At 38.1% G+C, this 26,307-nt stretch overlaps 1 protein-coding gene across 4 annotated transcripts; it reads right to left on the reverse strand.

Annotated features, from left to right (window-relative positions):
* Window positions 1–457: 457 nt before the first annotated feature.
* On the reverse strand, window positions 458–26,268 carry TRMT11 (tRNA methyltransferase 11 homolog). Of its 4 annotated transcripts, none has more exons than XR_013949143.1 (13): window positions 25,945–26,268; window positions 24,983–25,048; window positions 24,180–24,253; window positions 22,383–22,464; window positions 22,201–22,293; window positions 21,395–21,529; window positions 19,555–19,711; window positions 15,570–15,650; window positions 14,772–14,936; window positions 13,335–13,407; window positions 12,491–12,642; window positions 8,504–8,624; window positions 458–1,023 (listed from the first exon to the last, which is right to left on the reverse strand). XR_013949143.1 is itself a non-coding variant. In XM_080586827.1 (13 exons), exons 1-13 carry the CDS (start codon window positions 26,020–26,022, stop codon window positions 892–894), a joined length of 1,389 nt encoding a protein of 462 aa, XP_080442953.1. In that variant the 5' UTR covers window positions 26,023–26,166; the 3' UTR covers window positions 458–891. The 4 variants fall into 4 exon arrangements, 3 of the variants coding, with proteins under 3 accessions (XP_080442953.1, XP_080442955.1, XP_080442954.1); XM_080586827.1 differs by having other exon boundaries at window positions 12,511–12,642; window positions 25,945–26,166; XM_080586829.1 differs by having other exon boundaries at window positions 12,511–12,642; window positions 24,173–24,253; window positions 25,945–26,040.
* Window positions 26,269–26,307: the final 39 nt, after the last annotated feature.

Consider the following 26,307-nt stretch of genomic DNA (forward strand, 5'->3'; position numbering starts at 1 on the left):
CATGATGGACATGGTACAGATTCAGCAAAGTTTTCCCTTTAACAACTACATCTTCAATTTCAAAGATTTGATTAGGCTTAATACCATTAGGGAACCATTACTGATTTTATGCTGTTGTTACTGCTTTAACTATCAGTTTCTGAACCAAAAATTGCAGACAGTTGGCTTGACCAAGAGTCAAGGTTTAGGAATGCAAGAGCAAATCCAAGGTACAGATGAGCTTCAGATGTGGACAGGCTTCATAGGGTTTAATAGGCTCTCCAGAGTTTGTCAGGTCACAGAGGCGTGTGTGCCTGTGTGCACACGTGTGTGCACACACATCTGTTTCTTTGTGTTTTTTGTTGTGTTTTTTTTTTGTTGTTTTTTTTTTTAAAACACTGCTGGACTCAGCCAGAGCAAATCAGAATACATATGAACAGTTACTGCATACAACAATTAAAAATAAAAACTCACAAACTTTTCTGTTTTACTGTATATCATTTAGAAAAAAAAAGAAAATGATCTTCACAATAAGCAATCCTTGATCACCACCACGTGTTTCTAAAACAGCCAGATGTTCACAGTTTAAGAAGCCAAATAATACTACTACTTTTTGTAAACGTTAATGGTGAAAGAACAATAATAATGGTTTTAGTCAATCATCATTATAACTTGAAAGTACAAATATAAATTAAATAAGACTCAAAAAAACTTGTACAATAAAATCTGCTATAAACAAAGCTAATTAAAAAGAACTGCTCTCAACCTGTGTTGTGGGCTTCATCTTGCTTTAAAATTAAAAGCAGTATTTATTTTTCTGAAGCATCCAAATGAATGTTCATATCCAGATGTCCTTACAAAGAAACACAATCTTCATTCTTTCCTCATTTTTTAATCTGTTTATATTGTATTTTACTTCTGGTTGTCTTTTTCTTCCTTGGCAATTCTCTTTGTCACACCACTGAAATACTTCTCACGAAAAGAATTGTGTCCCCTGTACGGCATGTATTGATCATCCAGCAAGTAAGAATTCTGATCTTGATCCTGCATGGCATCAAAATGCAAGTGTTAGTTTTTATGGCAGTGTGTTCAGCGTGCATTGCCATTGTTTTTCCTTCAGACTTTTTCAGATGATTACAAGCAAAAGTAAAGTATTATTTAAAATGTAATGGCAAACATTTAAATCATTCAACAATGCAAAAAATACAACGCTGAACTTTTCATTCAGATTAACAAGAACACATACATCCTACGGAAAACTCTTAACATTTAACTTTGGCATTGATCAAAAACAAGCTGTAAGCAAACAAAGCAAAAAAAAAAAACACTCAACCCTTGCATGAATGAATGAAAGCAGAGTACTATGCCACACAAACTTTTATAAACAGAAATATAAAGATTAGTTTCCAGAAAAAATACCACCTGGAGAATTCAATCACTCATTTTGTGGAAAGCAGATAGAAACGGAAGGGGAATACGAATGATTAAAGAGAGTTCATACAGAAACTGAAGTGCTATCAGAGAATTTTTTCTTGTACAGAATGCACGTAGTTCTGAAAATTAAAATTGACATAGTAAATCCCTACACTTGATGTTAGCCAAGAAAACAGTTTAGAAAATTGGCCCATTGTATGGGCCACTACATATAAATGTTTAGTTCATCACGTACTGTGGCTTTACACAATTAAGATACTTGTCAACTGATGTTTATCAATACTCTAAAATAAACAATACACCAACTTTTTTTCTGAGCGCTAAAAACTGACGGCAACTTTTGAAACAGTTTAACACTTATGGTTGATGGCAGTTTATCACAATGCCAAGATAAAACAGAGATAAACAGCCTCACAAGCACAACTGAAGTGTGCAAAGAGAAAAAAACAAGCACACAACAGAACTAAACTTCTTTTCTACTAAATGTTTCTTCTTAATGCATCCTCATGGTTTACTGTAAATTTTTTAAGCAATGCTTCAGCATGCAGATTGGTTCATTACTTCAGTATGCAGTTCAGGGTTATTCATTCATATTAAAAAAAAAGAAGTTACTCTAGAATGCCTTAGCACAAGTAGCAGCAGTAACATGGAAGTAGATTTAAGTCAGTATTTTCATACATTACCAAATGCTACCAACACTAAATGAACTAAATTCTAGTGGACATTCCCCTCTTCAGCTATTTTTTTTGCAGCCCTTCCGGGCTTTCACCTAGCAGGATCAACACCACGTCTTGCTTTGGGTATTTTAAAATGCATCCTAAAGCTGTGAGACAAAGATTTTTCAACACTACAAGACATTTGTGTGCATGTACAAGTGCCCTCTTCTGGACACAATGAGCTACTCTTATGAAGCAGTTCCCATCTGCTATCCTAGCTCAGATACCAGTGGAATGCCACTGGTTTAAATGAACTTCTTAAATGTTAAGTGCCATGTGCATATCTAACATGTAAAGCACATCTACCATCAGCATCCAGTTAGTTCTTTTTAAATATTGTGATGTTGAAAAATAGCAGGAGAAAATGACCTCAGAAAAGCCACTCCAGACACTGTACTATTGTCTTCTGGTCACCTGTGAGAGACAGGCATCTCTAAGACCATTCTCAGAGTCATAATCAATGCCTTTTAACATGTCCATGAAAAAAAAAATTACTACTGGGAGACAGGAAACAAGGAGGACTTAAGACACTTTCCTCTTACAGTCAGCCTGTAGCCACTTGTCCAGGTCTCCTATACAGTACCACGCTGAGGAAAAGAGCACTTGTTTTTCACCTGAATTTACAGGCCAGTAAACCCTCTTTGACCAAAGTGTGTGATGGATTTTCATACCTCTGGGAAGTGTTTTCATGATGATTTTACTTAATTCAGTTATTTTAAGAAATTATTTTAAGAAATGGATGGGATATTTGACCCTGAAAGGTAACGATATACAGGTCAACAGTACTTTTAACATAAAAGTTAATCCTTATAACCTCTAAGAGGTCACACATCTGTACTCCATTCATCTTGATTTCTTAAGTAACAAACTGCTGATTCAGGGTGAAGGGAAGAAGGAAGAAATGAACTAACTCCCTCTACCCCCAAGCTGGTGAGGACAAAGAGAGGATATATGTAAGAGAAGAAACTTCAAGAGGAGCATCTGCATTCATCAGATGGAAACACGCTTGGTGCTTCACACCACAGCACAATCAGTTTTGTAAATCCAGGCTTCATCAAAAGCTATGCAAATCTTTGCTTGCTAGATGAGAGGAGATCTGCAGTCAGGCACTGGTTTCTTGGAATAGTTTACAAAGAAAGCTCCTGGCCCACATCATAATCCCAGCTTAAGAGCTTCCATTCCCTATCTCTTCCTTACACAGACATGACTGCCCAATAAAGATGTTAATGGCTTTAAAGAAAAAGAACGGATTGGGAATGACTTCTTAAATAGGAAAAGAAAATAAGAAACCCTAAATTATCTGCAGATGCCACTCACTGTTGACATTTACTAATCAAAACAGTTTTACAGGGAATATGAGAACTGAACAAAGTAAAAGGAAGTCTTGGATTTCAAAGATTAATGATTTCTGAATAAATTCTAAGTTAGGGTATTTTCTATCTACACAGGGAGCCAAACAGGTATAATCTAAGCAATAGGGAAAGTCTGCATTCAGCTCCACAAAGATAAAAACACATCAAAATCATCTTCAGAAAAGCACTCTGACTATTTGGATTGGAATTTGCCTAGGCATCGAGCACCAGTTCATTTCAGCAAGGAAACCAGACAAACATCCTCACGTGAGCTCTAATTTGAGTGGTATGAACTGGTAGAACATGCACTCTGAATTTCTGGCAGGAATGCTTTGTAGTTAGAGAAGATCTCTTACAGAGGGTGGACGGGACACAGTAATGAACAAAGCATTGGACCAAATCCTGGGAATGGTTTCAGCCATTGATCATACCATGGTCAACTCCCTGGAGTGCATTAACAGTCCAGCCCAGTTAGCATACTTGTTTCTCCTTTCACTTGCCCCTTCTCCACTCCCCCCTTTTGTGTTAAAGTTTAAATTTGGGGAATGGAGTTGAACAATTCTGTTTTAACACATGTAGCCCCTTTCCTCCTCTTAACATGATACACTGGAAGAATCAGGAGTACTACTTGTGATACAACACTGCATCTAGGGATGACTAGCTTTTGCCACATTTGTTTTGGAAAAAAAAAAAGTATGCATAGTTTTCAAGGCATAAAGTTTGTAATTGGTTATTTGGCACAACATACTGAGACCTCCCAAGAAAGCATTTCCTTAGGCCACGTGCCAAGATTGATCAGCAATGATCAGCCTACTTGGCAGTAAGCCAGCTCCTTCCCCAGCCTACTGGTCCTACCACCAAGACAAAGCCTTCCTCCTTTATTTGTAGGACCGAAGATGTTGATTAGCCACTGGTCATTCCTTTTAAATCATCCTTGGTTCTCACTTTGAATTATTCAAGTTCTCAAAACAGCAGACTAATTGCAAACAGCAGTTATCACATAAAACTTCTGCTCTGAAATGTTTTACGATGACTTCTGTGACAACTGAAAACCAACAAAGCTCTTGCAAACTAGATGTTACCAAACTGCTTTTGTTAATTTGTGTTTTCAACTTAACACTGAGTTGTTCTAAAGACAACACTAAAAAAAATAAAGGTATCGTGTCCCTGATAAATAACGAGAGGTGGAAGAAAGAGAAGGGGGCTTGAAGATAACAAGAAAACTTTAAGTTTTTGCAGATACTATGTGCAAGTTTACAGATTTTTATGAATCTGGCACACCTTGTTTCAGCCTTTGGGCAATAACCCGCATTCATTTTTTGTTTAAAAGATCTTCCTAGCCTTATCACAGCTTCCTACCACTCTACATCTGGTGCTGAACAGTAGCTACAGAAACCACTTGTACTAATGTTATACAGCTATAAACAGCACCGAGCAGTTCCCAAATCACAGATGCAGGGTCACATCCAGGAACAGACACTTAAATTCAGTAGGAAAATTTCTACGCTAGTAAAGACTCTGGAGCGACCCCATGACATGGAAATGCTGGACACATCCAGTGTTGTGGATTTGCATGCCCAACGCTCCAGGGCCTTTTCATGGGCAGTCATACAGACTTCATTTTTCAGTCAAATTTTGTGTTTCATCTCTCCCTGTAATTTCTAGGTGTCTCTCTTAACCCTTGTCAACTACAGACCTCTCCTTTTATATATAAATAAATTTTTTTTTTTTTAAGTACTAATGAGAAACATTAAAACTAGGTAGCATTTACTAGCCAAATAGATGTGGTCTATTTCTTTAAGACAGCCAGCCAAGGAACAAAACAAACACAAGCAATTCTACAATGGCTGAAACAAACATTATGAGGAAATCCACAGCCTCTGAAGACAAAAAGCTAGACACACTGTAGTAAAGAAAGGGAACACCAAGTCACCCTACAGTTAAACACCGTTAGTAAGTCCATCCCTTCTGAGACAGTTGGTTGATCACCAGATACGGACTCCCAAGAACCCTTGTGATAATAACGCTTGTTAAGTTGTAAGTTGTTATACTCCAATTTTCCTGCTGATTAACTATTTACCAGTTATTTGACATTTAATTTTTTTTTAAAAAGTAACAATTCGAATATAGATAGTAGAGATGAAGATCTTTCAGTCTTATATGCATATATTTTTAAAGGCTTTTGAAAAATAAACCAGGACAGTGGAAGATATATTTTCACTTGACTCAGTGTGGAAGAATTAGTTCAAACACCCTCTGACCTAAAGCAGAAGACTGGACTCCTAGAAGATTACAGGCGACAGACATTACAACACAAATCTACTCAGCCAACACAACAGCTCCTCATTCTTCCACTACCACTGTATTTCAGTTCTTATATGTGAATGGTTTAGTCTCTGGAGAGTGGAACTTGTGTTTTTACTGCTCCGAAAAACCTCTCTCCATAGTTCAATGAGGCTAGACTCACACAGTCCTGCCCACTGTAATATAAATTAGAAAGCTTTGTTTCAGGTTTAGAAAGATATTTAGGAGATCCACGTCCATTTAATACCAGCAGAAAGGCCACTGATACCTATACAAGAAGTAACACATCAGGCTAGTGACTTCTTATCTCATACCATTTCCATTTTGCTCCTCTCCCATTCCACTCGTTCTTTGTTTCTCTAGCTCTTCTGAGTTTTAGAAGAATAGAAGTCACCATCTGCCTACTGCTAGCTGCCCTCTACAACAATTGCCTTCACGTACTTTATTATCATCATTGCTATAATTTAAGAATGGAGTGTGAGGGGGAGTTACTAATGATCACCACTGGTGTCCAAAAGTGTTAAAAGAAAAAGCAACTCTTCTGCTCATCTTGTGTACACATGGAAAAATCTATTCATATCAACGTTGTGTTCAGTAAGAAATATTTTCCAGTCAGCATGATTGCATTATAAACTTCAAGAGAACACACTGGATGCTTACAAGTCACTCAGCTGTATACCAACTTCATATTACCTACTTCTGTGATGGTTTTAATCTAATATTTATGATCTTCATGCTTATGATTAATTACAGATCAATATTTCAACTAGACTTGTATTCACTTTTTACAGGCACTTTGGATTCCTTTATATCACAAGCACAATCAAATTACACCACCAATCTCACCTTCTGTAACTTATCAAATTTGTCTTCAGTTAAGAAGTTAGTGTTAATAAGGGAACTGAATTTGCTGTGAAATTTGCAATTCACTATTGGTGGCAAACAGTGGGAAACCGAAGGACTGCATAATGGCATTACATAATTTGTAAAATTTCTTAGTCACTTGTGAATACTCCACTAAGCTGAACTAAAAGAAATATGTAAGTTCTCGTTACAAACCAGTTTATTAAAGAAAATGGGAACTGTCTGAGATACAAATGTCTGTATATTCAGAATAACCCACTCTTTCATAGTAAAAACTGCCAAAGCTCCAAATACTTAATTTTATGATCATATCTCATGAGTCATAAGCATCCAACTCAAAAGGATTTTTGAGACGTTAAGACAGGAAAAAATATGTCCTAGAGAACCAAGAGAATATGAAGCATGTCAGGTAAGGGAAGCTGGGGTGGGAAGATCTTCAAGTAGTTAGATGCCAAACAACAAGACCCCAAACCAAGCAGGCAGTAGTTAAGGCGTCAATCTGTATACTGTTATTTGTACAAGTTTTGTGCTATTAGAAACGATACACAGTGATTAGCATCTTTAAGTTATCTAAAAAGACATCTGGAGTCCACAGCAGAAGCACCTGCACAGTTTTATCTAGGCAGTAAGCCTGCCAAGTAGCATCAGGTGCTCAAAGCTAAGTGCTTCCAGACGCAAACCTGTCAAAGCACGTCCTGAAGAATACGTGATGCACAAAACAAGAATAACAAATGATGAAAGTCTATTCGCAGAAGGGTGAACATATTTTTAAAATTAGGACATCCTATCCTACAGCACCGGCAGCCGCATACCAGCTGGCATATAAAAAAATCCCGGCAGAAAACCTCCATGGACACCCTGAGACATGCATGCCAAAAAGCGTCAAAATTTACCCTTGTGGTTTGCTACTGACAAAGTTGGCAGCTCTGGCTCTGAACTCCACATACAGTGTTTTACAAAAATTCAGGTGTTGCTTGACAATTTCAGTCATCATTAGCATTATGAATGTAGTGCTGAAATCCTGCTTTGTTATTTCTGCAAGCACCATGCAGACACAGCAGTCTGACAGCATCTCCTGTCATTTCAAATAGCTCTTCCAACTGAAAAGGAATATACCTAAGACATTTGCTCACCTCTTGCTTGTGTTTTCATTAAGATTTTGCTTCACACTGGTTTAGCATCTTTTTAAACAGTCTTAGCAGGTAAGAGAAGCAGCAAGAGCAGAAAGGAGACCTAAATGCAGTATTTGCCACACTCAGGGACTCCAGAAAAGAGCTTAGCGCGTCCCCTCTCAAGGACAAATTTAAACAAAAAAATCCTTGCTTCATTGTAATTATGTCACAGATACAATATTATTTCCAAAAGCTATATTGTTTAGTCCCTTGTGGATTTAAAGATCACTCTAAAAATGAAGTAACATTTGAATATGGTTTACCAGTACTGGCAGATCCACAAAGTATCTGGCATTTAGTACTTACTTGGGCACCAAATCACACTTTGGAATCAATGGGAATTTAGGCATCTAAACTTCTCTATAGATCTGATTCACAGAGTTCAGTTTTCCAAGAAAAGAGTATGCAATTTCCATAAGCAAGCATAGTTTCATGCTATTAAGGGGCTTGCTCAGGACGAAAAGTTTATCAGAAGCTGAGGAGAAAAAGGAAAACAACAAAACCAGTAGAGTCCCTTAAATCACTACTCAATTTACTTTGAAGAAATGTGTGACAATTTTACAAAAGCTGTCATAAAAAACTCAAGTGTGAGAGAAATGAAGATCAAATGCTGAATAGCACAAATGTTTCATGAATGCAACAGCTACCACTTTACATAATATAATCAAGAATTCAAGCTTACCTTGTATTCTTTCACCTTTTCCATGGTTATCAGGCGCCTTGACGTATGGCTGGAAAGCATCTGCTCGCAGTTGCTAATAAGTTTCAGGCATGGGTGGCGGGGAATGATCTCTTCTGTATATCTGGAAGAAATAAACATTCAGAGAGTTGTAAGCTCATGAACTGCAACACTTGCATCTGAAACAAAATTCACACAGATTTTCACAAAATGGCTTACACTAGAAAGTTGCTGTGCATTTTAAATTAAGTTACCAGAAGCTCAGGTATTGGTGCTCAGAGTTCTTCCAATCATACATTCCAATCATCTTGTGACATTAAATGTGTAGAAGAAATGGAAATGTTACTGTAAAGAGTCCCCCACCCATATTTTATACACGTATTTACATTATGTTAATGTATGCATGCCTGTATCATTTCGAGGGGAAAACATCTCGCCCAATCAGAAATAATAACCCATCCAATCAGGAGCTGTGATTAAAACAAAAAAAGGATTCCACGGTCAACATAAATAAAAATGCAGCAACAAGAGACTTAACTCCACCTCCCTAAAAGGAGAACATTACACTTGAATTCCAAATGATACTAAACCAGCTCCTATAGCAATGACATTCCTGGAGTTCAGAAGATGATGCTGCAAATATATCACATTGTAATTGTCTTGTCAAATGATGGAAGACTTTTTCTAAATGGAGAAAAATCAATTAGCTTTTACCATCAGATGGTAGCAACATGGCTTGCATTTAAGCCTCGTCTATAGAGCCAAGCAGTTACAGTGTTTTAAATGACTTCCATCTCATACTATTTCCCTGTGGAAAAAGGGAATTTCCCTCCTTCTATTTCTCCAAATGCTGAAAGGAGTAATCTAAAATTTAAGAGCTTTGCATGAGACTGGATTATTAACCTAGCTTAATAATATAAAATGAGATGTGACATGATATACTGGAGTATAAGTCAGCCATGTAGTCCTCATTTTTCTAATAAGCTCTCCTATAATAGTTACTGTAACATGATACAGAAAATGGTATATGGGGTATTGTCAGTGACTAGGATTTTATATAAAATGCTTGCTCACATGATTCCCCCGTGGTTGGGGGGTCAACAGAAGTAAGACATTAAAAAATCAGAACTAAATTTTGGAACCAGTCACTGGAACTTAAAAGATACAACAGAGGAGTTTGCCTTTTTTCTTGTAAAGAAGTGGATTTTCTGCACTTTAACAAGCAGATGTGTTGTTACAGGTGAAAGAGAAGTAAAATCCAACATAACTGAAAATGGATTGTCCTGTATGTATGGCATAGGCTTGTGCATCACAGCAGGCAAGCCACAAATCGGCAGACCTGCAAGACTATTTAGACACACAAACCAGAGATGCATTGAAAAGACCATGCCAAAGAACCAAAAAAGCAGTACAAAAATCAAATTCCACTTATCTAGCCCTACTGACAAGACAGGGCCGTGATATGAACTTCTCTGGACCATAGTTTTAAGTTTGCTAACAGTAGCTGGTGGAAAACGAAGAACTCATTGGACAACCATGCTAACCCAGGATTTGGTAAAATAAGTTTCATGCAAGCTCCAGTATTACAATTATTTAACAATAATTTCATATGCTCAGTTGTTGACAAAGTATTTGTAGAAAAGAAGAAAAAAAAGTCATTCTTCACAAAATCCTGCCACAAACTTTTCACTTAAGAGAATAAAAACGTTAGTTCTGAAGCTTTAGCAGCCTTGCAAATTCACAAAGCACAAGTCGATAAAAGGATCCCTCGAGGAGCTGAGGGAAATCTTGACATTTCTTAATTTAAAGACAATAGTGAGCTGTTAAATTAATAAAACAATCCAAATACGGACTTGTACATAAATAAAAAACTAAAAGTACTGCATCTCTGCATCATTCCAAAATTTCCAGATAACCAAACAAGCTTTCAGTCCCTTCTTGTGTCCAAAATCAAGGCATAACTTCTGCTAGGTCAAGTCAGAACATGCTTTTGACAAGGGAGAATCAAATGAATTCTCAATTCTTCTTTCTACTACACAAAACTTTTGATGCACCCACTACCACCAAACTGCCTGTCACTCTTACAAAGGTAGGCACTCCACCACAGTATCCTAAAAGTTTCTCTTCATAACCGTAATAAAGCCTGGCTGCAGAGGAATTAAAAGAATTCAGACAATAATGATTTCAATGTCAGATTGAAAGAGTAAACTTTGGAGTGAGATGCTATCTTGCAGAGTGAGAGATCATTATCGGCTTGTTAAAAAACCTTGTCTGTTAGCATTAATGCATATATATCTTTCTGCACTCCCAGCTGAAACTCAGAACATTATCAAAAGAGTAATACAGTAGCAGTGCTTTTAACAGAAACCCATTTTAATTTAGCTCTGTTTTTAATTTAAGGTAATACACCAGGATCTCAAATACCACATGAACCTGATGGCAGGTGTTGCCTAAGCGTATTTGAGAGCACAATAAATTAGTAGCCAGCGGCTTATCTTTCCTCTACACTCTTGTTTTAACAGCTTCTCGTGTTCATCTTTACAACTGAAATTACGATAAAACGATGATACTGCGCTGATACAGTGACTTCCATATTACAAACTTCATTGCATAAAGTCAATTCATACTTACGTGTACAAATGTACTGTTTAAGAGGCAATTCAACTAGAGTTTGAGAGAGCTGATGTCCCAAAACAGAAGCTAAAGTAGAACGAGAATGGGTAGCTCATAGTTATCTAAAGATAAACGCTGTATTCTGCTGTACAGAGGATGCATGCTCTTACCAATGTTCAAAGACTAGATAAAAAGCTCTGTTATCTAGACAAACAGAAGAAACATAACTACAAATAGAGTTCATTGACATGGAAATCTAAGACCCTGTGTACTTGTAAATCCTATCAGGGTTAAAAGTATGTATAGAAAGACATTTTGAACAATGTGCGTAACACTGTTAATGGCACTCTCTGCTTTGCCTGTGAACAGTATTATATAAAAAAGCCTAAAATATCAATTATAGCATTAAAAAACAAACAAACAAAAACCACAAGCTATTAAGCACACTCTTCTGTTACTGAAGAGCACACAGAAATTTGATGTAATAGAATTGGCTTCTTTCATTTTCCAAATTTTCAAAACAGCATGTGATAATTATACAGAAGACTGTCACAAGACTTTTTTGCACGGTGAAGTTAGGGACAACACCCACTTCGTTTATCAGTATAGCTTGGCCATACATAGGAACACAAGACAGTGTAGAAGCTACACTCAGTACACACCTACATCTGGGAGATACTCAGAAACAGTTACTGTACATCATCTCCCCACTTTACTATAAAACGTTTTTCAGGAAAAACAATAACAGCAAGAAAAAACCCAAAACTTATCTAAAAGATGCTAAACTCAGGTATGCAAACAGATGTCTCTTCTCTTAAACTCAATCCAAAGCTGCACTCCTGAGCAGACTGCATCCTGCAGTCTCTGCTGGCCTCTCTCGTCCTTAACAGGGCTGCTTCCCTGTACTGCGAGAAGTGTACTTCTTGCCTCTCACTGCCATCTCTCGGTCACTTGACTTTCGATTTCTCAGAAGAAAGCTAAAATTAGTGGTGCCAAACCCCAAACAGCCAGGAATGTTCTCTTACAAGACCTTGTCATGCACACCTACTAACTACTCTAATACAAACACGTATTAGTAAGAGCCTTTCTACAACTACCTTAGGAATCCATCTGCACCTTAGAAGCCTAATTTTCTAAGCTTAAATCTCAAGCCATTGGACATGCATTTAAAAGGAGATGTGACAGCTTTTTCTTTTTGGTAAACAGGAATTATCGCCATTCAAAGACCTTATTTCAAAATCTACTTCCCCTCATATAAAGTTCTAACAATACGATGCCTGAGCATTACTTTTCAGTGTAGCACTATGGAAGTTCCAGCTGTATTATGCCCAAATAATCACAGTTAGAATTTAGCATCCATTCTGACATGCTACATACCAGAAATCAAGGATACATACTCAGGCCTGTATATCGGCAGCCAGTAAACTAATCTTCCTCCCATCACCAGATATTCTGCCGCAAACTTCAATAGGTCAAAAAAGATATCGCTCAGATGATAGTTCGATGAAATGAAGATGTGATTTTCTGTGCTAAACAAAAAAATCACAAGTGTAAACATAAAAGCACATGTAAATCCTGCATTTTTAAATTATAAAAGAGTAGCACTACCTGAGATTAGCAAAACGACCTGGGTAAATTGAAACGTGTAACTTCTACTTTGAGGAATAAGACTTCCCAAATTCCCCTACTGGCTATTTACTCTCATTTTCAGTACTTCTGAAAGTCACTGAAACACAAGCACGTTGGAAATAGTTATTTTGCATAGCATCTTCCCTAAGGGCAATTTAGAGTAAAAGAAGACAAGAAAAGCCATGTAAGTGGAGAAGCCATGTGTTACCTGTGAAGAGAAAGGAGCAGTGGAAAACCAAGAGGGAAGGTTAAGCTGAAATAGAGGTACTCCATTTTAAACTGATTCTGCAACTTGCAGGGCTTGAAGAGAACACTGAGAATAGGAAACAAGGTATTGCTGGTTCACAGAGGTGAGATGCAGGATTTGAAATCCGGACACATACAAGTTATAAGCAGGTAAAACAAAACCAAAAGGATTTCAGGAAGTGACACATTGGTTTTGCAAACAGAACAAAAGGGGCCTTTCTTCTTTAATTATTAACATTTTTAAAGGTCTGACAGTCAACCAAGAAAAAAAATAAAGATTCTAAAACTGTGACTGGCTTACCATTAAGACATTTATATTGTACGTCAGACTGAGTAACTTACTTACCTTCTTTCAGCTGACTTAACCGATTCCTTCTGTGAACCTGTTCTGCGAGTAGCTTCTCTGATACCATATGGTGCTATACAAAGTGAAAGCATAGTGCAGAGATGAGAAGTTCTGTCTTTGCCCAAATAACATTATACAATTATGCTATACATATAAAACAACGCATAATCTATGGCTTATACGTTTAGGAAAAAAAAAAATTACAAAGAAAGTTGGTAAGGGTAAGATCCAAAGAATTGCTTAAACACTGTTTCAAAGAAAGCCTTTCAGCTGTAAGAGGCTTCTAGCATACTAGATGTTAGCTACAATACAGAAAATGCTTTTCTGTTAACAGTTTTGTTCATTAAAAATAATCCTTACGTTTTCAACATGTGACAAATAATCCCATCCTCTTGTTCGACATAAGCAAACATCTCTGCTATAGCACTTGGCTGATCTTTTTCAAAACGACATTGTATAATTGGAATTTCTTGCCAGCACATTCAGCAAATGGCAATTCTCATACAGATAAGAGCAGCCAGAGGTGGCTTTTCTTACATGTTTCTGCAAATTTCTGATAGCATAACATGCTTATTTCACGTTCAACACATTTGTTTTTGTAAGACTCATTTCAGTATTTCAGCATGGAAGCACTAATGTCACCATGTTGTAAATACAGAAGTTTCGACACAATTCACAAATTCAGTTCTAAGTAACGTTAATATTCTGCATTGTCTTATTTTCAAACAGGCCAAATACAAATCAAGGAGCAACCCACAGAGAAAAGTCACCCTCCCTATTCCTAACTAATATGAATTTATCATAGTATGAGCCAGTACTAGACATCAGAAATTACTCTATCAAAGTCTTCCATTTATTCCCTTAGCTTCTACTCCTCTCAGGCAAGACAAATGGTGTTAAGCACACAGGTTTCTAGAAGAGCAGAGGATCCTTTCAAACTCCTAGTGCTTCCAGCTGTTAAGTGTATCGTAAATGCATTAAACTCTCTCTTTGGAAGCACTCCAATAAGTACTTAAGATAAGTCTTCAGAGTCCATCAGACTCCAGTGTGCTGCAGATCAAGTCCTAAAAGCAACACAGACCATTCTGGTAAGAAGGCTCCACGCATCAGTAACGTTATGCCTTTACTGAATGAGACACATTCAAAGGATGATTTTCAGCCATATCGATTTTCACTGTCAGTCATAATATTGTCTCCATGGAAGACAGCATTATCTCCAGCTTTGTTACACATTTATAACTATCCTTAAAATAAATGCAGAGATGTCAAAATGCAGATCCAGTTTCCACAGTGCTGAATTCAAAGGTCATTTTTGTAATATGGAAACTGCAGATCTGAGCACTCATCGAGACATTAAATCAATACACATATGCATATACCTAGGCAATAATATTTGAGTCATTGTAATTAGGCAACAAAAAGCATTAACAAACTTACGATCTGTAATGATTGCATCAAACAGCATCCCTTTTCGCCATACTGGTCGTGAAGAATCAGAAACTAGGGCATCAAGGTAATACTTCTCTAAACCGTACTGTCGGAGATTAGCTCTGATATTTTCATCTGGCCCTCTCCATTTCTGGTTCTTTCTGCTTGCCTTGCCTGAGAGAGAAAGGAAAAAAAAAATCATCCTCAACAACAAAACCTTTCATATAAATGTCACACAAAACAAGCGTTTATCTCCTGCCTTATTCTACTCACCAACACAAGTATTTGTGATAAAATAAACTTTGTACACAAAAACAAGACATAATGAAAACAGATGAAAAATAATTCCACTGTACCATCTGTATAGGGTGTCAAAGAACACATTTTTTAAAATGTTGGTTTATTAAATGTCAACTTTGGAGAAGCACTATCCATCAGTCATAATCCTATGCAGGAAATCATTCTAATTTGCACAACAGTTTTTCAGAGAAGTAAGAATGGGACTAGGCTTGCTGGGTTTGGTTATGTAAAAGTGTTCCTACTTCACAGAATAAGAAAGCACATAGCTATTGTCATTACTATTTTGAATTTTGTTTTGGTTTTCATTATTCCTTTTCTCAAATATTTAGTGCTTAAAAATTAACAGAATAGCTCAGCTAAGACACACGTAAATTGATCAATAAAATTACACATGAACAAATTAATCCTGGGAAAATTAACGTTGCTTTAAAATGCACTACCTGCTATCATCAGAATTCTTAAATTCCAAAGAGTAAGATCTCAATGGCTTAGAAATGTGTAACATACCTAATCCATGGATTGTGTTGTAATCTATATCAGTACCACATACATATGCTCCAAAGTGTGCCGAGGAGATAAGGAGGCCACCTATAAAGGGCAAAAAAGGGGAAAGGTGTAAATTGTTGTTATGAATGTCATCTGTGTTAGGATTTTTTCCTCAGGAGCGTCAGGAGTTTACAGAAGTAGAGCACTAGACTCAAAGCTAAGCCCAAGAAAAAAAAAATACAACTATAAAACAGTGAAAATCTCTACACAATTAAAATCAGAGATGCTAATACTAAATCCCTTCTCTGTTATACATGATCTTCCTATGCCACTCATCTCTGGAGACTTTCTGAGGAGTTTGTTTGTAGCTTTCTGTATTTAAAGCAATTAGACCTTCTGAGCATTACAAGAATCAAAACTGTTAATTCTATTTTATAAGCACTTCTAGCAAACAATCTGAGAAATTACCGCCAAAAAAGGCAATATTACAGCACCTATTCTCAAAGTTAGTCTCCTTAATTATGTCAAAAATTAAGCTTGTTTTGTACGTGGGCAGTCAGTCCCTTATTAGGAAGCAATGGTAAAGAACCTCAAAAATATAAATATCCCCACTGTAAATGTCAGTATCAAAAAAGTTTCCTTGTTTTGCTAGTTGAGAGCTATATAGAGATGCCTTTTTTTTTGTGTATGCTGCTATTTTGTCAACACATTTATTAGTTTACTAATCTAGCAATAAAACTAAGTTTGTTTACTATTTTTGTTATTTACTACTGTGATCTGCATTTCTAATTAAAAAAACTGCTAAAAGCACGTGTGGTTTCCCCTTGAAACTGGGCAACTGCGGAATAGCCCCCAGAAAAGAGCACCTCCACTAAGTCTTTAACAACTTCCAAACAAAAAAAAAGGATGGATGGCAGAAGATTATCAAAGAATTGTGCTGTTAATCAGAAAGTACACAGCTAACAGAACAGTTTACAACTGTACTGTAACCAAGAACTTGGCTGTGAACCCCACATTACTGATGCCATATGTTTATGGGTAGAAGCAGTCCCACTAAAACGAGGGGCACAATTGCTGCAAGAAGAGAGCTCACCAGCACTAGGAGCACGCAAGCTGCCTGCATGGATGACACGAATTCTTGCGTTCACTGGCGGCCTGAAAATGAGCGTCTCAGGCAGCTGCATTGCCCCACACCAACCACTCCGCACCAGCAAGTCTACAACACATTCTGCATGTACAGGCTAAAGGTCCTACATGGGGCACTAGAAAATTCCTGCATTGTATGCTAATAAACTACCAAAACTGAAGGTGAGGGAGAAAAAAAAATCTGGTTTTCTTGTGAAATGGATCAGGGAAAAGCAAGGTTACTCACCCCATAGGAGTCACCCATTTCCCTTCTCGGCTGTAATCCCTCAGAACAGATGGGCAGTACCTCCAGAGGGTCAAGACAAATTTAGCTATCCCTGACCCCAACAAGTATGGCATACCACCCAGTCCTATAAAAAAAGTAAGAAGAAAGTACTTTGCCCATCTAAGAATATTTTTAATCACATAAAAAAATGAGATAGGAAAGCATGAACTTATAGCTTTTATATCTCAGCTGATACTAGTTCAATTTTGTCCACAGAAACTTACATAGAAACTTAAATATTCTAACTGGGCCAGCGCTTTGACCTATCCTATATTAAACAGAGTATGTTAAGGGTTAATCAGATGACCATTGCGTCCACTGAGGGCTATTAACCTAATGACAATGGCACAGAACTTCATGCCTTTCTATTGGATAGTGTCTGTTTTTCCTATCTCTTGAGCATAGATGAGGGTCTGGTCACATCACTTTCCTCCACGATGTCGAAGAATAAAATTGTGTTATTTGCAATTATACAGCATCATGAATTGGCAAAGGGAAATTAGGGACAAACATCTTCCCGAGGTACGAGCAATAGGCTTACTGGGGTAACAAGAACAAATTGTCAAACAGGACAATACAAAATATTCAGATAAAAGACTTGATTTCTTCCTCCAGAAACCTCCAGGGGGGAATTAAGTCTCTTAAATCAGCCTAGTCAAACGCACTTTTCATTCCAAGGACAAATTCCACTTGTCCATTATTACACTAATCTAGACGACTTGTTTGTCTCATGTAGCAAAACCAGTTTGCTTCCAACAAGCAAGCACCATTTTGCAAGGCTGTTCTAACCTAGTAATATTTATTTTTAGAGCATTAAAAAAAAAAAAAAGTGAAGAAATCCATCCAGGTATTCAAGCTGCATCAGTGAAGAAATTTGAACTACAGTTTCTTCAAAGTACTCCTCAAGTACCAAAGGTACATTCCTTCCAAACTCATAAGCTCAAATTCACTGCTTTATTCTCAACTCTAAACTACCTTCCAAAATTCCTGTGATAGCTCATTACTGCACCTGACAACCTTGAAAATCCTATAAAGGACCTCATTAAACTATTGAAATTCCTGGATCCTATTCACCAAGAGCAGGTGCAAAAGAAGAGAGACTGTTTAATTATAAATGCAGTTTTCTGACTGCCTTACCCAGCATCTCTAGTGTCCCTGTGTACTGTTAATCTCAAATCTGTACATTGCAGATGTTTACTGCAGTAAAACTACAAAATTTTTAATTCAAATCACTGGGCAGTTTGGGGAGAATTTTGTGTATGCTGTACTTTTGAACTGAATCACTTGAGTCTTAACATTCAACATTAATTTCTATAGCTTCACCATTTCTATGCAATTTTTCTATCTTTACCCCTTCATTTTTTTCTTCATTTTCACTCCCAAGAAAATAATTTCTTTCAGAGAACTTTTTGTGCTGTAGGTTTAGCAGATAAAGCAAAACTACTAACACCAAAGTGAAACAAACTGCTTACAGATGAACTAGAGGAATTTTGTCACCCTTTCAAAGAGTACTACCCAAACCCAAGAACAAGGAGGATGAGTAAATGTCGTAAGAAATTATTATGCATGCAAAAAATCAGGTTGTATATGAATACAAATATTGAAGACAAACACATACAGTTTACTGAAGTCCTGTGTTTCTGAAAACACAATATTCCTATTGTGTTTTCTGTGTTACAAAGAATCCACATGCTAATAAAAATTCGTCCTGCTAGTGATGCTGTAGTGTTGCCTTCGCTCTCCCTAGCACCTTTGTAATAATTTCTGCAGTGAATTTTCTTCATCCTCCTACTAAGGATTTTTAATTGTATGTGGCTCACGTGGTCTTAATGGTCAAACTTTAGCAAAATCCAGGTCAGCAACACAGCCTTTGTTTTTCTTTTCAATAAACTACTCAAGATAGCTTAACATGATATTCTCTTGTGTGATTAAATGCCACAATCTGACACCATGGATCTTTTTCAACTACAAAAAAGTTGAGTTTCCCTTAGGTAAAAGGTACGTCTATGGCATGCGGACTAATATGTGGAATAAAAGCTCCCCCTCCTGGTTTAACTAGGAAAAATCTCAACTGGAGTGAATAAATGTTGTGAACAGCATTGTCCTAAAGGAAAGATGCAACAGCACAAGGAGCCCATCACTGTTGAATGCTATGACCTAACAACTGCTACATTGTGTTGCAGGCTCAGAAGTGCCCTCAGCACTTCTCAGAAGAGCCACCTCCAGAGATGCTACTCCACACAACGTTCTGAAAGTTGCTGCAGGGAATGTTGGAGCCAAATTTCAGTTCTTAGTCACTTAGACCTTAGTCACACCACTTCTAAGTGGTCCACAATACACATGAACTGGTGTTTAAACCATGTTACATTAAAAAAGTTAAGATTATTTCACATATCTGAGAAGTCTGTTTGCATCTGAAATTGGTCTCCTTCCCCTAAAATCTCTTTCAAGATTCACTTTATGACCCCCATTTTGATTTTGGTACAATCTCTAATGTCAGTTGAGCGTCTGAAGCTGCTGCATCAGGTAGGAGGGTGTTGTAACACCACAGTAACACAATCTCCCAGATTTTCCCTCCAGTAGAAAAGAATATACCTGTTCCAACAAAGGGGTCATATACAATGTCGTTGGGTTTCACTCTTCCATGATTTGCCATAATGAAAGACAGGCAGGCATCCATGCTAGTATTTCCAATAAAGTGTCTCTTTTTTACACTGTAGGACTCAATGAGTTCTCTTTGGCCATCTGCAATCTGTTGAAAGATTTGAAATCACCATCACGTCTTAGATACAAGAGATAAGCAGACTGACAGACTTGCTTAAATGACACTATCCAACAAACAGCAAACTCGTCATTTCATAATACATCATTTTGCTTTATGCCTTCTGCAAGTATGACAGACTTCTTTCCAAGCAACAGGTATCTTGATGCAGTATCTAGATAAATACTTCAAGATAGAGATCAAAAACATGCAAACAATTTGTAGTGAAAATTATTCTAAATAAATAAGTATTAGAGCAACTTTGCTATTATCCTAGTATCAGAATAACAATTCCTGGCAATTCAGAGTTAAAAGAACTTCAAAATGTTAACAAATAAAGTACATGTAAACAAGTGCATGCACACAGGTTAAGGTCACACAGAAGTTTGATCTTCACCACCTTTTCTGTCATGCTCAAAATCTAAATTTAGGAAATTTAAGATAGCATTGACAGATCGGGATTTACTGGAAAAACAGAGAAGGCTCAAATGCTAGCATTTTTTCCATAAGACTTCCAAAATACATTGACAATGACCAAAACAGTCCGGAACTGAACACGTTCAAAAGCTCTGCCAACACAATTCTCTGACTCAGGCCACCATCAGTTTTACTGGGTAAATAAAACACATTTGTCTAAGTTTTCCAGGTTGGTTTACCTGTCTTTGAACATTTCAGGAATCCAGCACAGGTGGGACAACAGCTGCACCATTTTGCAGTATTGCCACAACACAGGGTGTTATCAAGTTAATCACAGGCATGGAGAGTTTTCAGAGGCACTAACAGGTAATGCAGGCTTCTAACTTCTCACGCAGCTATCGTTATACAACCCCCGACCACAGCTGTGCATCCTCAGCAGAGATTCTCCTCCCTTCTAACTGCTCTTGACCCAGGGCATTCCAGAACACAGTTTTCAATCAGTCACTGGTGTCATTCTGTAAGACGTCCTCTGGGGACCCACATTTCCCTCACAAGATATAAAAGACCAGATTCGATTTCCTCAGAATATCCTAATTATACAGAAGGTTTGGAGCGTTTACCAGCCAACAGACGAGAACATTTGCAGTAAGTACCTCAGATGACAAACTCTAGACAGCTTTTGAAAATGACCCTTACTGTGTGTGAGCAGCACAGCACTGTCAGTGTCCTCTCACACGTGCACTGACTTGTGGGCTGGACCCACTGTGGTCCAAAGTCTCAGCCCGTGATAACTCACAACTACATGGTAACTGCTGAGTCCAAAAGCTCAGTCCATACCTTTCTCTTGAGGCACTCATCAGGACCACCTGAAGCACTTGCAGAATGCTCCAGCAGGGCTGATGCAAGTCAGCATGGTGGCAAACCATCTACTGTTCCTGTTAACATTTCTTCACATTTTGAAACAGGTTGCTGGTGCTTTTAGCTTCACCTGGATTTACAATACCATAGCTGTGTGGAGACATTGGTGCTGTTTACAACCATTTTTTCCACGTGTTTTTACATTGCTAAATGAAACTGCTTTTGGTTAGTCACAGTAAGGATTTTCAAGACTTGTATCACTGTTTTATGCAGTGATATATTCAGTCATAGTTATACTTTATGCTTCCATTAAAGCTCAAGGCAACTTTTACATTTTAAATTGAAGAACACTCTTCTGAATACACAAGCTCAAAAACTGAAGCAACTGTACTTACGCACCCATCTACCAAAATACAGATCAAAGGGCTCTTCTGGAACATTATTAGGGTCCATTCCATAATCTTCCAAAATCCAGAAGACGTGTTCTGGATTCTTTAAATTTACTTTTCCGTTGAATGGCAGAAATTCAAGAGCCTATGCAAAAAAAAAAAAAAAAAAAAAGTCTACACATTCTAGGTCAAGTTTTTAAAATACGTGTCCCCCCAAAAAAGAAAACCTAACCCCCCTAAAATTCTACAGAATCAACAGTGACTAAAAACAGAGTGTGGAAAAGCAAAAACAGTAACTTAGAAAAAAATCCTAATTAAAATAGCAATGTAATTAGGAGGAGAACACAAGTACAGACAGAAACATAAGGACAGAACAGAAAATTGGCAAACAATCCACAGCTTGCAACTAAAGTCAGCGGACCGGCTGTTCCACATAATCCAACAATTAATGTCTAATACGGAGATAAGAGATTTTCTTAAAACTGGCATCTAACTCTCTATGAAACTTATAGTTCTAGGCCATAAGCCTAAATTTCTGCATCTATAAATCAGCAATGTGACAGTTGTTTGTCTTTATATATGCCTTATGTGATCTGCCTAGGAAAAAAAAACCAAACACAAAGGCAGGAATTCACGGACATGTTAAGTCAGACAGAAAGATCTCATTTACAGGTGACAAGACATAAGCTGCAAACTGCTTTAAGATATTCAGGAAACCCCAAATTCAATACATCTTAGAGAATACTGATAGCATTGAATAAGAACAACATAAATAGATAAAAATAAATGTTGATGGTACCTTAAACATCTACTTACATCTATCTTCTTTATTTTCTGTGCTTGGGTCAGTGTTTTGTTAAAAGTATGAATACGTATTTTGTATGTAGAGTCGGGCTGTAGATATGGAAGCTGAAAAAATGGCAAAGATTCTCATTAATACAGTTGCAGTGTTAACTACTGTGAAGAAGAAAACAGTTTTAAATTCTTCACATGCATACCATCTTGTCCATTGGGTAGTTCTTCAAAGATGCATACAGCTCCCCTGCAGACCTGCCATGACCCCACAGTTCAAATATAGACCTGAAAATACCAATATTTTTAGAGTGCAGTAAGACAGAAGTGGCGAAGGGGAAGGGAAGAGGGAAATGCCTTACAGACACTCCTTCTCACCAATCCTTCTTGGTCAACATGCTTAGGCTTCATGGGGGTAAAGGAGGATGTTATTTATGTCTTAGCACACATTTAAGTTTTGTTCTGAACAGGGAAATACTTTTTCTTTTATCCTAAGCTGATGCATCAAAGATGCTTTTTTGTTTGGTCTGTCTTATGTAGCCAGAGTTATAATCAGTGGTTCTATCCCATTTGAAGATTTGGCTAAGATGTTTGACATTTTAAGATTTTTTAGCACTATGATGTTTCTTACACTTTTGTTGTTGTTTCCATATTGCTGGCTTCATTGAAAGCATTGCCTTGGAAGATGATAGAACTGATGCTACTGCAGTGAAGGCACACCACCACACACCACATCACAGACCTTCCCTCCAGCATTCAGATATCCCAAGTGCCCTATCCATATCAAAGAAAAAAATCCTACAACCGGAACCCTCGTGGCACTGCATATTGTTAGACATTCCTATGTGTATTTGTAACACACACCATACACAAAGACAACCTTTAAGGATCAGCGGTGGCATGCAGTACTTTTACAAGGATGGTGGTTGACTCCCTAAGGGAAAAACTTCCCAACATTCAAAGGTTTAGCTCACTCACAGAAATGTAAAAGAGAACTACACTTTACTAAGTGACAAGGGTCAGTGGTAGGCCATTTAGTTACAGTATTCATTTCCTGACAAATATTTAGGGCTACATTTCTAACCTGCATTTACCCTGAAAAGAGAGTAAATTTTAACAGTGTGTAACTTCTTCTTAAAGCATCTGTTTCTATTTACTTTAAGAATTTAAACTATATTTATAGATGGAGCTATGGAAAAGCTAACAACATAGGCTATACTAGGGACAACCACATATTCATCTTTGAGTTTTATTTTGCTGTTGGAGAAGCAATTCAGGCTCACTTCTTACCTTTACACTTAATTATCTAAAAAATAAAAAAATAAAAGCCCACAACATGCTGCTGAGAGTTTATTTAGATAAGTATATGCTTCAGAGCTTTTAATTTTCATTAGCAGTGCAATTGAGATGCTCCAGCAATCTTATGCTAACGTAACTCCCCATAGGAGGTAAAAGGGCAGAAAAAAATAGTGGGCAAGTCGTGCTTTCTACATAAAATAAGCATACGACAGTTGTATGTATTGTTTGAAAGAGCATGCCATATAGAACGCCTGTAAGCTGTTCTGTGGTGCTTTAATTCCTCAGGCACATATGACAAGGAATATATATCTTCTCATACCATTCCCTTCTAAACTTGATTTTCAGTTTTTACCTATCACTGTTCTTATCTTTTAATTCCATATGTGTTTTAAAATGAGCCACTAACTAAACAGTACTCAAGTCAACTGGGAAGTCACTGACACTACAAGACGAGTACTGGCTCTGCAGTGAAAAACAGTGCTTCAAGACCTGGTGCTGACTGTAAATTAAGTAAAAAGGACAGGCATACTATGTAATCGGTCCTATAGGGTCCGACAATACTTCCTTATTTCTAGAGGTAAGCAGTGACTTAAGACTTAGGACCCCGTAAGTCTTAAGACTCCATACAAAATTAATATTTTCCCTCATATAGCGAAAGTTTTTTACAGCCTACTTTATCATTTTCAAGATTTTTCACCTCTTACTTTGCACATACTGTCCGTTTCATTATTCTCCTTGCCATCTCTTCTGAAGGAATATTGAGAATCCAAAACGGAGACTGAAATAAAAAGAAGATGAGGGATGCAAATGCCTACCTGGAGGATGTTACATGTATTACACAATTACACAATTCTGTTGTATCAAAACAGAACATACATGCTGAAGAAAAAAAACCACGTTAACAGTACAAGGAATGTGAGGATAAAACATTTAATTTAAGGTAAAATTAAATCTTGGTTGAATAGCCAAGAACCTTTATTACAAATTCAATTTCCCCAGCATATCTTAGATTTGGTAAAAATATTATGTTTGTTTACAATTTTCTCGATTATTCATCCTCTAAGGAATCATAACACCTACTTAAACAAAACTAACAACAAAAAGCTAGTAATGTTTTCTGACTAAGCATTGAGACCAGAATCATATAGCTTGCCAGCTTCACTTTTTTGGATATACTGTCTCATCAAATTAGAGGTAAACACTAAATTCACACGGCCTACTAAAATGCGTTCATGGTTCAGCTATTCTGAAAAGAAACGAGCCTCCCAGTAGATGGCACAATTTCTTTCTATATAGCTAAGTGAAGACATCCCGATGTGCTTTTTGTGCATCTTTTCCTAAACTCAAAATCTGAGCTGAAATTCAGAATTGCTCATTTTTGGAAGACAGCTTATTTTCCTAAGAAACTTCAAAATATATTCAGTTACACACTTTAAATAAAAATATCATAAAGGGCATATTTGCATATCATACATGCACTCAAGTAAAATATTTGGTCCCCACTTACATTTACACAAATTTCCTGCTGATCGCTAAATTGTCCACCATAGAGCGAGAGCAAAGATGTTATTTCCTAAAGTGAAAATAAAAAGGTCAGGCTTTAGGAGTATTCACCAACATTTTAAACTTTATATATATAAGTACGTATCAGAGAAAGAACAGCATATTATAAGTTTTAATGCAGACGTGACCTCTGCAGGGATTATAAACAAAAACTTAGCAATAGAAGAAAGAATGGCATTTACTACGGATTTATTGTGAAAACCAACAATGAAAAAATCTTAGCGTAATTGTGTGGCTAGGGCAGAGGTTTACAATTAAATTCAGCTCGTATGTAGTACTTATGAGATGAAAAAAAATAGACTCTTCTGCTGTAAAAATAGCTGATTGTATTTCTCAGAACTCAGCTGCAAATGAACAAGTTACTGACAGGTTATGCAAAGCTGTACAACGTACAGCAAGATCAAACGCAAGATTTCAGTATGGAAATCCCAGTGTTTTCCATTCCCGCATTCATCTTTCGCTGCTGTTAATACTGCCTAAAGGAAAGCGACAAGAAGCAGAAGCGCAGAAAACAGGGCCTGCGAGGAAAGACTTAGAGAGACGGAGAGCGGGGCGATAAGGATCTCTCCGCGTGCTAAAGCTTGCCGTGCTGAAGGAAGGCAATGACTGGGTTTGTTTACTACGGGGACGACGAGCAGCAGCCTGGGTCAGGCACTGGGAAGATCCCTGCGAGAGGAAAGACAGCGAGGTGCTGGAAGGGGTTTGCCTCCACAGCTTCCCCCCCCACGCAGCGTCCCAGCCTCCCACTCCAGGCTGCGCCCGGCCCCGCGCCCCGGCCCCAAGCGGCGGCCCCGAGGAAGGCGGCCGCGTCCTGGGCACGCCGCCCGCCCCCGGGCCGTCCCCGGCTGCAGCCGGGGGGATGCCCCCGAGGGCAGCGCCCCCCCCGCCCGCCCGCGGGGCGCTCACCGGCAGGCGGAACTCCAGGTGCTCCTGCGCCAGCAGCAGCAGGAACCGACCCAGCGGCACCGGCGGCCGCGCCGCCATCTCGGGACGGCTCCCGCCTCCCCGCCCCGCATGCGCCGCCGGGCGGGCCTGGCCGGCACGGCTCGGCTCGGCTCGGCACGGGAAGAGAAGGGAAAGGAGCTGCCCCTCGGCACCCCGCAGGGGGCCTGAGGCAGCGGTGGCTGTGCCCGGCCCCCACCCGCCGGAGCTGCCCCGCTAGGTGACGGGTGAGCGGCGTTTGTCTCGGCTTCGCCTCAGCCTTCTGCGGTTTCCGTGTGTGTCGGTACGCGTGTGTAATTTGTGACTAATTAAACGTACGTCTAATTG

Source organism: Anser brachyrhynchus, assembly GCF_964034855.1.
Source record: "Anser brachyrhynchus genome assembly, chromosome: 3".
In the NCBI taxonomy this organism is placed as follows: domain Eukaryota; kingdom Metazoa; phylum Chordata; class Aves; order Anseriformes; family Anatidae; genus Anser; species Anser brachyrhynchus.

What these genes read in the sequence shown, in the direction of transcription:
- TRMT11 (XM_080586827.1), bottom strand. Translation starts at nt 26,022, where the DNA reads ATGGCGGCGCGGCCGCCGGTGCCGCTGGGTCGGTTCCTGCTGCTGCTG. An exon ending in CAACACAATCCATGGATTAG is followed by an intron (nt 14,937 to 15,569) that starts GTATGTTACACA and finishes TTTCTCTCTCAG; the next exon opens with GCAAGGCAAGCAGAAAGAAC. An exon ending in AAAAGGTGAAAGAATACAAG is followed by an intron (nt 1,024 to 8,503) that starts GTAAGCTTGAAT and finishes GATGCCATGCAG; the next exon opens with GATCAAGATCAGAATTCTTA.